The following is a 16,020-nucleotide window of genomic DNA, read 5'->3' as shown; positions in this document are numbered from 1 at the left end:
TCCACCTCTGCCCCATTCTTTGCTCCTTCCATGCATCACAGAGATAATGTCCCAAGACATCACTTACGTGGCTGCTGAGGTCAAAGGACTGTAGATTTACAGCTGCATGGACTTGCTAAGTTGGGCAGGAATTTGTTTGGCAAAGTCGAGGCCTTTGCATTATTTGATCTCAGCCTTTCAGTTAAACAGGAACATGCCCTGATTTTAACAATCGCAGTTTCCTGCAGTCGGAGGAAGGAGTGGCCGATGGCATTTAAACCGAAAGCTGAGCCAAGGCTGCACCAGCAGGAAGCTGGAAGTGCAGGCAGCAGCACCAGGGTTTCCTTTGTCATTAAAAGGATCAAGGACCTTCCTCAGAGATTACTTTATCACCCACAGTACCAATAATTACATACACGAGGGTTAGATTGCTGCGACGTCAGACTACATGTTATTGCTATTAAGGTCACTGTAGCAGAAAACAGCACAGACAAGCACACATTTCTTCTGCTCCCTGATCCTTCCATTATGCCCACAGAAACTGTCAATTGAGAGCAGATGTGGTAGCAACGGCTCAGGGTTCAATCATAGAATTATGGAATGGGTTGGGAGGGACCTTAAAGCTCATCCAATTCCAATTCCACTCTCCTGCCACAGGCAGGGACACCTTCCACTGGAGCAGCTTGCTCCAAGCCCCTGTGTCCAACCTGGCCTTGAACACTGCCAGGGATGGGGCAGCCACAGCTTCTCTGGGCACCCTGGGCCAGCGCCTCAGCACCCTCACAGGGAAGAGCTTCTGCCTAAGAGCTCATCTCAGTCTCCCTTCTGGCAGGTTAAAGCCATTCCCCTTGTCCTGTCCCTATAGGCCTTTGTCATGACATCTCGTTACGCTGTCCAGCATTATCCAAACTTTTTTTCTTTCAATTAGCACTGTTTCAGTCAGCTACTAAGTTACTCCTCACTCTGGACTGGATACTTACACTGGTGAGAGTGATCTCCCCTGTCCCTGACCACAGCCAGAGATTATTTCCAGTTACCAAGCTTGCTTCCTAGCCTGGGACTTCGTTTCCTTATGGTCAGTTCTTAGAAAACCAAAGTTCTGCCTCCTGCTTTTAGACAGAGTTGTTTGACCCCAATCAAACAACAGAAACCAGTAACAAAACATGAGCATGGGCCCCATTTCAAACAGAAAACCAGCCTGGATTTCTACCATAGAATCCCAGCTCACAGAAAATGCCAAATCCTGACCAACAGTTTGAGAAGATGCCTTTATTTTTTGGGACCTCATTCAGGCCTGAGTGCTGAAGCTTCCCATTGTGCCAAGCTTTCCCAGTTATGCACTTAAGTGTTCCACATCGCGGTGCAGCTTTGAGACTTCTTGTGAGCCCGAGTGCCACCAAAAGTACATACTTACACGCAGGTAAAGGTCCAAATGTTCCATGGCTGGTGACCTGCAAATGCAAGTACACCATGGAATAAATATTGCCTTTTGTCCTGAAAGCAATGAAAACGACATAACATGAAATAAATCAAAGCTCCATTTTACTTTCGTAATATACCAGAAGATTGACAAAATCACTGCGAGTTAAAAGCACCAGTCAGCTGTCCCATTTCTGAGCCTCCGAGCCTTTGATCTTGCTTCAGTGCTCTATACAATCACATTCAGAGCTTCACAGGGTCTTGTGGGTCCGGTAAGATGGCCTCTGCCTGGCCTGCACCGCACTGGCACGTTGTAAATCATTGGGATGCCAATGAGGAAAACAGGGAACGTGGGAAATCCGCACTGCTCCTGCATGTTGGAGCTTCTGAGAGAACTCAGGGGTAACTGAAACCAGCACAGGCAGCTGAACATCACAGAAAACACTGGCCTACTTTAATGAGTATCGCTGCTGGGTGACTCATTTAAGTAGCCATAGAGCTCTTACAGTTTTACATTCGTTAACTGAAGTAGTTAATGCAGCTTCGGCCACAGAGCGTATGTGTAAGGCTTGAAGTCCCGTGGGTTTGATTGCATAAGAAACCTCGTACTGTGGCATTTAGTTGATCAAGCACTACTTCTTGTGGTCACATGGGCGTTTGATTTCCCCTTGCATCAGCTACAACAGATCTTTTCCATCTTTTGAACCAGTGCCTGCCTGTTCAATTCACAAGGGTCATCCCCTCCATCCCACACGGGGAGCCTGTGCTGCTTGCCCAGGTCCTGAGCTCACAGGATCTTTTTGATTGTAGAATCCTATGTGAAAAAGCAGGAGCTTGCAATTCTTCTCATTTGTGTCTGTGTGTAACAGGTGTCATTTTCACTGTAGTACAGACAAATCCTAAAATAGTTCCGGCTCTTCAGATGCTGCAAAGAGAAAAAATAGTGGTTACTTCAGCTTTGGTTGTAGTGAAAAACCCAGAGCTCACAGCCAGCTCTGAAGTCCAGAGTTAAAATGGCAGATGTAGTAGTGATCTGTCTCTTGATTCTGTTTTTCAAATGGGCTGCTGGCTCCCTCACTCGCTCTTTTGTATATCCAGACCGACGCACGAACTCCCTCAGACGGTGCTGGCTCTCCATTAGCTTCCCTTTGATTCCCAATGCTGTAGCTACCACTGATCCTCCTCCACATTTCCCGGTTTTGAGGCTACAAAACAGCAGAGCTCTGCTTCCCCTGCCTGGTGCTGTGGCTGACTGAAGGCATCGGAGATAACCTGGGGGATGGTCCTGGGGCACAGAGGCAAGGAGAGAGTGTGCCGGATGAAGGCTGCTGTGCTGAATACAAACTGCTTGTGGACTTTGACAGAGATTATTGGATTCTGGTGACTCCAGGAACACAGTTATTAGTTCCCCTGCCTACACTGAGCATTTTGAATCTGTGCGTGCGATAACACTTATTACTACTGTTCGGATTAAAAGGAGCCTATAGCTTTCTAGCACTTTGACTACCTTATCTTACAGAATCCTTCTGCCCAGCTGCAGAACCCCATTCAGCTCAACGTCCTGCACCCAGCATAGCAGGGTCTGGTGGGTCCAGCAGCAGCTTCCTGCTTTTATGCCCGAAAGACCTGTGGTCATTCACAGAAGCAGTTCCTTTTCAGTTGCCTTGTGCTTCAGGGTACATGCCTGCTGAGGATTTGCAAGACGCAGGCCTAAATTCTTTTCTTTTAGGAAGTCCAGTATCAGTTCCTGTCACCGAAACAGTTAATCAAAACGCACTAACTCTCTCCTGGAACGTGTGTGTGCGAGCGCGCGTGTGTGTGTTTTTGTTTTTTAGAGCCAAGAAGATTTGCTTTGGTTTTTTTAAAGCAGAAACCACCACAAAGTTGGCTGTGGTTTCAGCTGCGCTCGTTCGAGATTTGTACTTGCTGACTACCAATCCTAAAAGAGTTAACCTAGTAAGGATGACTCAGAAGCAGAGAAGGAGATGCGAGGCTCCGAGCCTCGGAGGAAGCAGAGAAACAGAGGTGAGGAACATAATAATTACCAAAAAAAGGTGCAGAGTCCAGGAGCAACGTTCCCCTCGGTTTGCCTGGCCCTGGCATCGCTGGCACGGGCTCCCTGGAAAGCTGCAGTTCCGCTCTTATAACACAGGGAGCAGGCTGGAGAATTTAGAGCTGCGTCACAGAGCTCAGCGAGAGAGTGAGAGAGCAAGCTCCGTCGATAGGTCTTACCAGCAACAGCCCTGCTGCAGCAAGAGGGGAGAGAGGCAGCAAGAGAGGCAGAGAGGGCTCCAAAAAGAGAAGTAACGCTAACACCAGGGACCGTGCTCCTGCCACCATCCAGTGTCCTTTAAAGATCGCATTCGGGCTCGCTTGGCGTAGGAGGCTTCGCCCATTGACGATGCTGGAGACCCGGCGCGCTTAATCCCACGGGGAGGGAGAGTGGGCAGACACCAAAAGGGTTAACGGAAAGGAAATTTCTGGAACCTTCTATTCTGCGGCGCTACACAGCGAGCGGAGGGCTGAGGACTGCGCAGATGGTGCACGGGCAGAGCTCTTCGGTCCGGTTCGTCTTTCTCACGTACGTACCCTTTGATCAGGATGGGGCTTGAGCTGCATCTACGTATTTTAATTATTTGCAGGGCGTCCCTTTCCCCCGGCGCCCCCGAGTTCAGCTCCCAGAGTGCCTTTCTTATTATTTTGGCTGGGTATGATTGCTCTGTTCTGCGTCAGAGCTGTTTTCTCAATGGAACGACAGCACAGGTTGTACTAATGTCACTCTTGCCGGCATTGCTGTACTGCAGAGGAGGGTAGTAGTGGTGGGGGAGAGATGACAACTTTGCAAAGACTGCTGTTTTCATGTTTTGCTTGGGCTTTTTATCTCTTCCCCCCCCCCCCCCCCCCCAGCAGCTCTGTAAAGGCTGGCACGTTGGCAGGGCTTTGGTGGAGGGGTTAACAGGCGCTCTGCGTTTCAGAGCTCGGAGGTTTGTCACTGCGTAGTTTGCAAAGTGGTAAACGGTGACGCAGTGATCATTGCAGGGCATGTCGTCCAGTTTTTAAAAGCACTGGGGAACAGGTAGACGGTGCCTTCCAGACGCTTCCACACCAGCTGAAAGGGGTTAAAGATGAGTCGAGACGGGAAGCTAGCGTTTAGGGATTAAATGTCATCATTTTGGCGTTGGAAAGTTGTTTACCTTGCTCTCTCCGTGTCTCCATGTTGGCAGCCTTCCAGCTCACATGTGATAGTCTTCCCTGTACTGCTGCATCATTAACTAAGTGGCAGAGCTGGCTCCCCATTGGCCGGGGAGGGCTCTCAGCCCAAAGGCGCCGTCCGATTGGTGGAGGAGGTGATGGCAGGTGAAAAGCTCTCTCTGATTGGTCGAGAACTGGGTGTCAAATCTCAACGTTGATTTCACTTGCTTCAAAGTGCCGGCAGCTCCCTGCCCGCTCCTGCCCGGATCCTGGGTGTCCCACAGGCAGGGGCAGCAGGCAGGACAGCAGCAGTTACCTCCTCGGTGCAGTGGGTGCTGGTCCTTGCACACACGGGTGTCCATTCTGTGGGTGCCGGTGAGGTTTCATTTTGCCATGCAGTTGCGATGATGACGTGTCAGAGCTGCAAACCACGGGGAAGGGGAAAGTCCTGGAGTTTGGGGCTTTTCTCCGTGCTTGCTTTCTTCCTTCTCCCTTTTAAGGTGGTTTAATGCGAGCAGGACTGTAAACTGCTCAGGGCAGGGATTGCGCCTGGAAATTATGTCGTGGGAATAAGCAAAGCGAAGAAGACTCTTGCCCAAACTCAGCTTTTGTTTGCCCAAGTGTGAGTTTGCCACAGGCTCGGTAACATCAGGGAGAGCTGAAGACAGTCTTGAGTGATGGGTCTGTAAAGGTTTGCCAAAGAAATAATAAGGTTAGAAAGCAGGAACTGAAGGATCGGGAAGGATTGGGCAAGGATGGATGGGAGATGTGGGCAGAGAGCGGCTCCAGAGGATAAGGAAATGAAGGGGAGAACATTCTTCTCTCTTAACCGTTTACTATACTATTTTTTCACCTCTCTTCTTAAAGTGACCAGCAATGAAGATGGCAACTCTGCCTGGAAGTGCTGAGGACACAACCAGCTTTGAGCTTGGTCCTTCTGGCCGAGGAAGCCTCCTGATTATGCAGTGGAGTGGTAACTTTGCTTTCTCATGCAGCAGGGAACATTTTTCCATAGCCTTTCATCATACTGAGGCTTAAACGAGTTTAAAGATAGGGTAGCATAAGCATTTAATCTGTATTACTCACTCGCTGACCTCTCAAGCGTCAGGTCCGGTTGTTTAGCAACAACTGCTGGGTTCAGAACCGGCTCAAACATGCTGCGTCCGCCGTCTCCATTACTTCAGCGTAGCCTGTCCTGTGAGTGAGAGGGAGAGAGAGAAGGGTTTTATTTACACACATACACCCACCCTGACCAAATTTTGGTTACAAAAGCCATAAAGGCCGTAGGCGCTGCGGTTTTATCTCCGGCTCCGCTCCTTTGCGCAGTGCCATAGAGGGGAGGACGCCATTCCCAACAGCAATGCGGAGCTAGGAGCAGGGAGGGAAGGAGAAAACAGACAGTAGGTGCCACTCCCCACTTATTCCCCCCCTCATTCCCATCTCCACCTTTCTTGCCTCCCCCTTTTTGTGCCAGATTCCATAGGGAATTTCAGACTCTTACTGCAGTCGTCACAACCCCTCCTGACTCACTGAGCCTTCGCTGGCTTTAGCTGGCTCCCTTGGAGCATCCTTGTCTCCTGCAGCGCCAGTTCTGCAGAGCAGGGGAACAACAGGAATAGCAGCAACAACGGTGGTCCCTGCAGCAAGACAGACAGGCATAAACACACACAAAGATAGGAACAGGGCAGTCATAGAGGTAAATCTGTACAGCCAGGAGATGGACTAAGAAACAGTGCTCTGTGGCATAGAAGATGGGTGGGTTGAGTCTATCTCTGTACAGACACCACTTTGCATAGCTCCCCATCACACTTGTGGGGTGAAGGACCCAGTTAATTTGCAAAGCTGCTGTCTCTTCCAACCTGGCATTCTATGACATTTCCCAGTCCTTCGAACCGAGGTGAAACTGGCAGCCAGTACACTTGCTTGGGCATATACGGACTTTTTGAGTATCTGTGTGCAGCGCTGGGATGCATTTGGTTTGATTTCTTTTGCTACCATCTTTCTGTCACAGCGCTAGTTTAATTGCGTCTAACCGCAGGGAGGGTAAGGAGACAGAGATAAAAGAGGAGTTATTTCAATGTTAAACTTCAGCTGTAAATCTCATTACTCAGGAATTGAGGTTACTGTCAGCAGGTAAATCTGTGGGACTGGCAAGAAACAAGGCTAAGAAGGGGACATGGCATATTTCTGTAGGACAGTAGCGATTTTGTGCATCATGATGGTGGTGGTGCTGTACGTGGCTAACTGCTCCATAATGGTTTTCTGCATATTGCTGCAAAAGGACTTGGGCAAGCTGTGATTTCTTCCTCCCTCTGACACTTGTGTGTGTGTGTGACATTGTGTAAGCTGATTCATTTCTTCTAGAGTTTGGTTTCCTTCCTTTGGAAAGTGGGGTTTATTCTACCTCTCTGCCTTAGTGCGGCATAATGACGCAGTGTTTAACGCGCTGGGGCTGTTGGCAAAATACGTGCAATTTTCGTGGGCATTTTGATTGTTTAAGGACTGCAAAATTTGGGAAAGGAAGTTAAGGATTGCAAATGCTCATGACATAAATTTAAAAGCATTACCATCTTCTTCTTCGTTGCTATCGAGGGAAGGCTCTCTGAATGACGCGACAGCCATGATCTCCTGCTGCACTTGTTTTGCCGATGGTCATGTTACATCTGTGACGCAGCCCGATTTTGCTGTTGGCTCCTGTCTGTGCTTTATGGAGTTGAGCTGAGCAAGGCACAAGCTTGAATACGGTTAGAAACATTCATTTAATATGGATGGTAAAGTTCACAACCATACCTGAAGTGGCAGGGATATTGGCATCCTCCTATCTCCCCACCCGCAGATGGTGAAGGGATCCGGATGAACACAACAGCACCTCTGGCCATTTTGTTGCTCGCAGGGTAGGCTCTGAGCCTGCAGCACTGCTGCTGCTGCTGTTAATTTCCATGTTACACAAATACAGCGTTGGGCTCTGTGTCAGGAGCTTTACTGATGCTGTGAGAAGCTTCGAGTCTACAAGTAAATGTTTTGTCTTATTTGGGAATATTCATTAAAATATCCAAATGCCAAGTGTTCTCTACCCGCACTCCTCTTACAATTCACTTCCAGACCTAGATAGAAAATTCACTGCTGCTGGGTATTTTTTCTAAAGCAGTGTTTTCTTACTGTTTAATATGGGTGTGGCTGGGGGGGAAGGCAAGATTGCAGTCGGTTAAGTATCTGTATCGCTGATGCTAATGGACAGAGATGTAGGCACAAGCTATGAGTTGCCCAAATTCTCTACATATACGCATATAGATAATCCCAAGGCTACATTGTGAAGATGCCCGTGTAATGGAACAAGAAGAGAGGACTCTTTTCTGTTCCACCCGCCCCAAAGTTTTGGTGCAAAGCAGTAGAAAAAACCAACACAAGAATGCCACAAAATGGTTTCAGCAGCATTCAGAGATGCCAGTGCCATTTATACTGGCACGGCTCCGAGAGAGGTACCATGAGCTGCCTGCTGCAAGGTCATTCCCCGGACTCACTGTCAGCGACCAGTTGGTTCAGGAACTCTCAATCCACATATCTTGCAGCTGTGGCAGTGCTTGAGTCCTGAACCTGGAGGTGAGGCTTGAAAATCAATGTTACTGCAGTTGTGAGCCACTGGGTGCAAAACTGTAGATCCCCAAAAATCCTGCGTCTCTGAGGTGTTTTAAAATCCCTATCTATAATTTGTTTCTTGTGCTAACTACAAACACTTTGCACCAGTTCCCTCATCCTCTTTTCCCCCAAGACTTCCTTTGGACTGCTGGGAATCAGCAGTGGTGTGTAGTTAAGGACTAGGCATCAACTTACACCACGTTCGAGAAAAAAATAAGTGTCTGCCTGTATTTGGAGTTCTGCTCCTGCAGTTGTTACCAGGTGGACTTGGCCGGTGGCTCCAAGTTCACCAGTGGCTCTTAAGCTGGTATCGTCTCTTCATGTGCTTGCAGTTCCAAGCACCTCAGCTCAACAGCAGGCTTGTTCCCTCCCAGGTTTCCACACTTTCCTCTGGTGTGCCTGTTTGTCCCTGTCACTAGTATTTGCAGTTGCCTCAGGGCAACATCAGCCGTAGATATGTTGGGGTTGGCTATCATCTTCTCAGCTTCACAGGCAGCAGCAGAGTGGTTAATGCCTCAAGGATCTTGAGCAAAAGAAGTTATTTTTTTCCCCCATCCTGCCCTGACCACGTTTAAAGTCAGCCTTAGCTTTCAGTAGCATTATTCTCTACTTTTCAAAGGGAAAGAACCTGGCTGCTAATCCTGATGCCAGTGACGACTCTTCGCCTACAGGGAGGCATATGTGAGAGCTTGTCTGCTAAAAACTGAGCCAACACAGTGTGATTCAGACCTTAAGCTTTCCAAGGAAGAGAGCTATTTCTGAGTTAAGCACATCTCTTCAGCTCCCCACACAAACACTCTTTATCCAGTGCAAATGGTGCATAGTAGGTGTCCAACAGCAGCCACTGGTATTTGGATATACAGCTCAAATGCTTCTTAAACATTGATGATGGCTCTCAAACATCCAGCAAAGTTTCCGTGACAGGATGATGGAAATCCTGGGAACAGGTACAAACCAGCAGCTCACACGCTCAGGGGAGTCAGCCATAAGTTTGGCCCCTGGTTTTCTCCAGCTTTTTTGCCAGGTCCTTCTACTGTAGATAGCGTAAAGCTATGGCAGGGTACTGAAGGCATTTTTTTAAAGGCAAGGTTATACTTCCGTGAACGTCTGGCACAGAAACTGTGCTCTTCACTGGCACAGGACATTCTTTTCTTTCTTGAATGACACAAAGAAAAACACAACTTCCCTTGACATTACCTAAAGTCGCTTTTGGGGAACACTACGCTCCTGAGCTGATTATACAAATCACAACAATAGTCTCCCTGGGCCTGCTTTTAAGACCTGTATTGACTGATACTTTATATTTTAAGGTGATATTTTAAGGTGATGCTTAGGTACAGAAGTTAAGAACAGAAAATTGCTTTCCTGGTTTCAGCTACTTTGGTGGATGTTTTTCTTTTTAGTGCAGTTAGTTCTGGAATGTGCTATTCAGTCACGCTGGGTACGGCTAAATTAGATGAGCTCTCATTGCTGCACCTTCCTGCTGCTCTTCCATGACCTAGGTCATGAAAGTGCCATGCTTTTCTTTGCCTCTGTAGGTTTGCCCAGTTTCACCTTACTCTTCCTTGTGAAATCTGAAATCCTTCAGAGGATTCAGTGCTTCTGTAGTTTCTGTGCCCTCCAAATAGGCTGTGGTTTTGCTTAGGAACTCTCAGAGTTTAACCCCATCTGGCAACTAATGCCACTCGCTCGGTTCTCCCCCTGCTCCCCAGGTAGGATGGGAAGGAGAATCAAAAGAGGTAAAACCCACAGGTTGAGATAAGAACAGTTAAATAATTGAAATGAAGTAAAATATATATATATATATATATATATAAAAGTTGTAACAAAAGAGAAAGGAATAAACCCCCCCCAAAACTAAGTGATGCACAGTGCAATTACACACTGATGCCCATCCCATTCGGAACCAGCAGCTCCCAACCAACTCTCTCTAGTTTCTATACTGAGCATGAGGTTATATGGTATGGAATATCCTTGTGGCTAGCCCAGGTCAGTCATCCTGGCTGTGCTCCCTCCCAGCTTCTTGTGCCCCTCCTCGCTGGCAGAGCATGGGAAACTGGAAAGTCCTTGACTTAGGGTAAGCACTACTTAGCAACAACTACAACATCAGAGCGTTATCAATGTTATTCCCAGACTAAAGCCAAACCACAGCACTGTACCAGCTACTAAGGAGAAAATTAACTCTATCCCAGCTGAAACCAGGACAAACGCAAAGGTGGAAGAAAACTGGATGTCTCCAGTTAGACCAATTCAGATCAGCAGATGGGAATCACAAGATTAGAAACCGTACCCCTAATATCCAACACTCCTAGAATTGTCACCATGTTAAATCACTCCCTTCAGATCAGAACAGAATCACAGACTGGTTTGGGTTGGAAGGGACCATAAAGCTTATCTAGTTCCAAGCCCCTTCCACAGGCAGGGACACTTTCCTCTAGACCAAGTTGCTCAAATCACCCACTGTGCCTGGGTCAGTGCTGGCATTCAGGTGTCTTGCCCTCAGAATGACATGTTCTATATCCAAACCACCAATACCCATGTGCTGACTGCCAGCTTGTGGCTCAGCATTGTGCAGGAGAATCCTGGCTGGCACTAAACCCATTCTGGGAACAAGCACTGTCAAAACTGACTCAAAGCAGCAAGAGTTAACCACACACTGGCGTACCTTCAGGGAGGCCATCATGCAAAGAGAAAAGGCTGAGATGCACCTCTAAGACCCCATCACAAGCCCGATTTCAGCCATTGCAAGTGCTACTTATCACCTGCACAGCCCTAAATGGACTGGAAAAGCTGCTTCATTAAATAAAGCAAACAAAACCCCTCACCCCCAAACCCCTGAACATTTTGCCTGTTTAAAAAAGGAAGGGTTAGACTGACAGACAGCTTGCTGACAGCTCAGCACAGTTAGACAAATGCTCTGACAGATTACCCTTAATAGGAATCCAAATTAGTGACTTGCATATCAAGCTGGCCTGAGTGTCCCATCACTCAAACAGAGCTAAATGGGACAAAAGGCTCCACAGGCTCTTATCCACAGCATGCCACAGCCCAGCATCCAGTCTGCCTTTGGGTTTGGGGGCAGACAGCACAGGGGTTGCAGACCCAGTGTACCTGGCTTTTAACTTTACTATTTATACTGCAATTGTAAAGCTACAATAGTAGGACTACAGGAATAGGCTACATTCAGCTCTGGAGTTTGTATTCTGGTCCTACTCAAAGAAAAAAGTCCCTTATGCTTCAAACTCCCAAGAGAACTACATACTTTTGCTGCCCATAATAATAGCAGCATCCCTAGAGCCATCTTCTAGTCACAAGCATCAGCTTCACCAAGCAATGCAGCATCTACTCTACCTTTACTCAGCCTGGGTCAGTGCTACTGCTGACACAGAAAGCACTACACCCTCCTTACTGGCTCAAACTGCAAGTTAGGGCACATTTGTCCATACCTGACCTACGCAACACCACACAGTAACAGAACTGCACAACAAACAGATGCAGTTACACGCTCCCCTGGGCTGAGGAAGCTTTTTTTGAAACCTTAGAAGTTCACTCATTTCAATTCCCCTTACAGGTCACCACTTGCACTGTCACACCCCTCTGTCCTGCACCTGGCCTTGCTCTGACTCATTCCTTGACTGAGGATGATGCATCAAGCTCCAGTTCTCCGTATGTACAATGGGAACACTTTCTCTAGGGGAGACCAGAGTGTGACGAACCATGAGTTTCACTCCATGATTTGCACACAGGGTTATGCAGAGATCTGTTTTGCTGTAGGTTGTGAAAAATTAGCTTTGTGACATCAGGCTTGCCTTGCTCCCGTAGACTAGATTACAGGTCTTGGGCTAGGGAGGAAGATCTCTTTTATGGGGGAGGCTAGGATTTCTTCCCTTTCTGCCTTTGTCTCGTGTAGAATGTATAAAGCAGTGTGGAGTCCATGGAAGGCTTTGAGATGTTCCTCTGAAAGAAGCTACAGAACAGTACTGCTACTAAAATGTGTTTCAAAAAGGAGCAAGAAAACAGAATCATAATATTGTACTTTTCCTACTGTTATGTACTGAAAACTCCAGAACCCACTGACAAAGCCAGCTATAGCTGATAGTACTTGCTTGTCTCCACACATATGTGTGTGTCCATATGTACACCCTGAACACACACCCAGCAAATGTCTGAGATGAGCACCGGTTTATTTTTCTGCATGGGTGGTATGAACAGTTGAGTGCTGCGTATCACAGGGTCTTGAACTACTTTCTTTTCCTCCTTCCCTTTGCATACTGCCTGCCCAAGCACGCTGCTAGGTTTGGAAAGAACAGCCTACACTGGCAGAGATGTATCCCTCATAAAAAGTGTACCTGCAGTTTGGCAGAAAGGGCTGACATCATCTGGCTGCTTGCAGGGAAGGGGGAGCTTGTCAAGGCTATAGGACAAGCTTCAGGTGACCTGGAGGAAGGGCAGCAGCACTGTAACTATGCTGAAGTGAAACACGGTTTTACCAAACTCTAACAAATGAGGCACTGGTCTCCGATTGCTGCATGGGATTTCTGGTCTCCTTTGGAGAGGGGAAGGTATGCATGGGTGTTCAGACCCAGTTCAAACTGCTGGCAGAAGGGAGACTGAGCTGAGCTCTTAGGCAGAAGCTCTTCCCTGTGAGGGTGCTGAGGCGCTGGCACAGGGTGCCCAGAGAAGCTGTGGCTGCCCCATCCCTGGCAGGGTCCAAGGCCAGGTTGGACACAGGGGCTTGGAGCAAGCTGCTCTAGTGGAAGGTGTCCCTGCCTGTGGCAGGGGGTTGGAATTGGATGAGCTTTAAGCTCCCTTCCAAACCATTCCATGATTCTATAACTCTAAGAGAAGCTCTCATTTTGAGCAGCACAAACATAACTGACATTTCCACCAACTGTTTTTTAAAACCCTAATATAAAGATTTCTTTTTACTGTTAAGCCACATGCTTACTACCAAGACAAGAAAAAACCAAAGCAACCCCCACTTGCAGCCTGTTTCTGAAAGATGCTGCTGTGGTACTTTATCTGTGCTGCAACCAAGCTCTTGTCAGCAGTAACTCTCAGTCCAGCTTTTCACTGGTACGTGTTAACACTGATATTACAGGGTGCCTCCTAAATAACTGTGCCACCAAGACAGACACTGGGGAGGGAACCTGCTTTCCACTTGTCTTTCACCCTGTTGCCCCAGATAATGGATTTAGAAACTACAGTAAATATGCAGACTGTAATCTAGTACAGTTCTTTCCCCTTCCTCCACCCCACTTTCTTGGAAGGACATGCTCTTTTTCTCTGAGCTTTCCTCTGCTGCCTGTGGGTGTGCATTAGGATGTAGGCACTGAAGCAGATTCTTGGATCTGGTTACAAAACTAATGCAAAGAGCTGCCAAAAACCCAGGGCATCAATAAGTGTAACTCCCAGCTCCAATTCTGCTGCACTTCATTGCATTTTACATCAGCTTCTGCATCAGCACAGGTGAGACATGGTGGCCAGGGTTTGGCAGATCCTGAGTTATGCATGTGTGGAGTCATACACAGACGTAAGACACCCCATCTATTCCCACTGTACAGTGCCGGGTGACTACCATGGCTGTGCTCACTAGAGCACTGCTCAGCCCTACACCCATTCCAGTAACCATCAGCCACTCGCTTTCACACTCTCCTACTTCCTCGACAACTTTTGCTGAACCATTTACAGTTCGATTTGCAAATGCTCCTTTTTTTAGGTTTTGTTCTGACCCACACTTGGAGTAGTTTCCATGCAATTTATTTTTGTTATCCCTATATGAATTCCAAACTTGTCTTACTAAACTCCACAACTCCTTGCTTATTACAAGCATGCTAATTGCAGGCTGTGTGATACAGCTGACAGAGGCAGCTCCATCACGATAGTCACATTTCCTTCCCTTGTCCCAAAGCACCTCATCTGTCCTGTCCTCTCTGCTGATGCTGAGCTCAGGAAGCAATGGAAAGACACAACACTTTCTCCCTTGGACAGAATGAGGTTTATAGCCTGGTTCCATTGGCAGTGGCATGAAGAAAGCGTTCCTGTACAACACAAACTCACCACCCAGCACTATCATTCTGCACTTCAAAAGCCTTTTTTGCTGCTTGCTGGTCAAGAGCTTCATTATATTCCACCTGGCTGTGAAAGGAAATGAGTTACTGCCAGAGCGGTGGGTTTCTTCACATATTTTCCTCCTACACCAGGCTCAACTACTCATAAGATGCTAAAAAAAATCTGTGCCAATAAAGTAACTAACCCAAAGTTCACTGTCTTCCTTTCTAATCAAATTCAATAAATGAATTTTTCTTTAGGAACGGTGGAGATGAAGGATTTTCTCTCTCAGTCTGCAGCCAAGCACCAGATGTGTCTTCCTCTGGAAGCTGGTTTCACATGGTGGCTTAGATTTTCCCACTTTGTATCTAGCACCATTTGAAATCAGTGTTCTAGGAGCAAGAATTACAGCGTGGGAAGAGAGCAAGCAGCTGTTGAATGCATCAATGGCCTCTACTCCTTAAACCAGCACTTTCCCCGCTGGCTATTTTTTTGCCAGCCATCTGCTTTGTAACATCATCTGACTTCTAGACACTCATACAAGCACTGTATGCACCTTCTCAGGCTAGGGCCACCACAGAACAGCTGCATTCTAATGTATTTCTACTTAATAAAAATGGATATGAGTTCAAGTTGTCCAGAGTAAAGTGATCCAAAAGCTGCATCAAAACCAATGTAGTACTTCTTGCACCTCCACAGGCAGAGTGTGTTTCCTTTATTATAGTCACTAGGATCCTAACATTTACTTAAAGCAAATGTATTTCCACTCTGTGCCTGGGGGCCCTATGGCCATAGAATTCATCATTCCATAGCTCCCAGAGACTTGCAAACACAGAACAACCTGATGTCAGCAGTTAAACACAAAAGTGCCTTCAGCAATCATGCTGCTGTCACACTGGTACCCACAGAATCTACTCGAAGTTTATTACCGGTAACTTGTAGTAATGTTTCTGTAGTCTTCTATCCCCTTGCATCCAGACCACTAAAACGAAGCTAAACTATTTCTTGTTCAACCTCACCATTGTCAAACATTCTACACAGAACAGACGATCGCTGTGTGGACGAAGCATTTGATCAGAGCACTGAATAGTCAACTTTAAAGAACATGTAGCTGTCATCTACAAGAGGATCCTTCTCTGAGCCAGGAAAATGTCTCTTACACAGGCTGACCGATTTCTCTTGGTGTTCAGAGTCTCAGTTTTTGTCTAGCACCATTTGAAATCGGTTATGATGTAGGGGGAAAAGCAACAGTAATGGAAAACTTCATTCCCCCGTCCCCCCAAAGTCCTTAGAAACAAACACCACCAAAGGCACAGACTTCACAAACACGGTATGCTTTTCTGTTCTCCGACCTGAAGTTACACCTGACCATCCTGCTCAGAAGGAGGACAGTCAGCATCACGTTCAACTAGGAGGGATGCTTCAAGAGAAAGCGAAGCATCTGTCCAAACACCTCACTCAGATTCTTCAACTCAAGCAAGCCAGGGCCCATGTGTCAGCAGAGCCTCCTAACCTTGACCGGTTATATTCCATGTGCTATTTGTTTGCCTTAACCTGTTATTTACTCAGATTTTTTTTTTCCTTTGAAATAAAATTGTGTCCTACTTGGTATCAGGCTCTGTCTCAGGCAGACAGATGACATGTTCCCTGCAGGACAATACCTGATTGCTGCAAGTCTCTTCATTTCAGTCCCCAGCTCCATTTTCACCCCCCATGAACCACGCTCAGAAGTGAGCATCTACA

At 47.2% G+C, this 16,020-nt stretch overlaps 1 protein-coding gene and 1 long non-coding RNA gene across 12 annotated transcripts in view; one reads left to right on the top strand and one right to left on the bottom strand.

Annotated features, from left to right (window-relative positions):
* Positions 1 to 451: 451 nt before the first annotated feature.
* The window catches only part of LOC308229000 (membrane cofactor protein-like), a 28,563-nt gene continuing 12,994 nt past the window's right edge, over positions 452 to 16,020 (bottom strand). For 2 of the 10 annotated variants that reach the window (XR_013958310.1, XR_013958314.1), the window contains 5 exons: positions 7,158 to 7,324; positions 6,121 to 6,227; positions 5,677 to 5,785; positions 4,593 to 5,273; positions 452 to 2,323 (listed from right to left, as the gene is read on the bottom strand). Coding sequence is in view for 2 of the 10 variants with exons in the window: in XM_080632718.1 (XP_080488844.1) it covers positions 7,243 to 7,324 (82 nt within the window). In the remaining 8 variants the exon portion in view is untranslated. Of the gene's footprint in view, positions 2,324 to 4,306; positions 5,274 to 5,613; positions 7,597 to 16,020 lie in introns of those variants that run through there. The other 8 variants (XR_013958311.1, XR_013958312.1, XR_013958313.1 and 5 more) reach the window with 8 other exon arrangements.
* On the top strand, positions 3,450 to 14,507 carry LOC308229001. 2 transcript variants are annotated; one of them, XR_013958317.1, is made up of 4 exons: positions 3,450 to 3,979; positions 5,458 to 5,563; positions 11,798 to 11,892; positions 14,138 to 14,507. It is a non-coding gene; the product is annotated as an uncharacterized lncRNA (long non-coding RNA). The 2 variants fall into 2 exon arrangements; XR_013958318.1 differs by having other exon boundaries at positions 11,798 to 14,507.

Source organism: Psittacula echo, assembly GCF_963264785.1.
Source record: "Psittacula echo genome assembly, chromosome: 22".
Lineage (NCBI taxonomy): Eukaryota > Metazoa > Chordata > Aves > Psittaciformes > Psittacidae > Psittacula > Psittacula echo.
The sequence above is the reverse complement of the archived record's forward strand: the minus strand, read 5'-3'. Positions and strand labels throughout refer to the sequence as shown.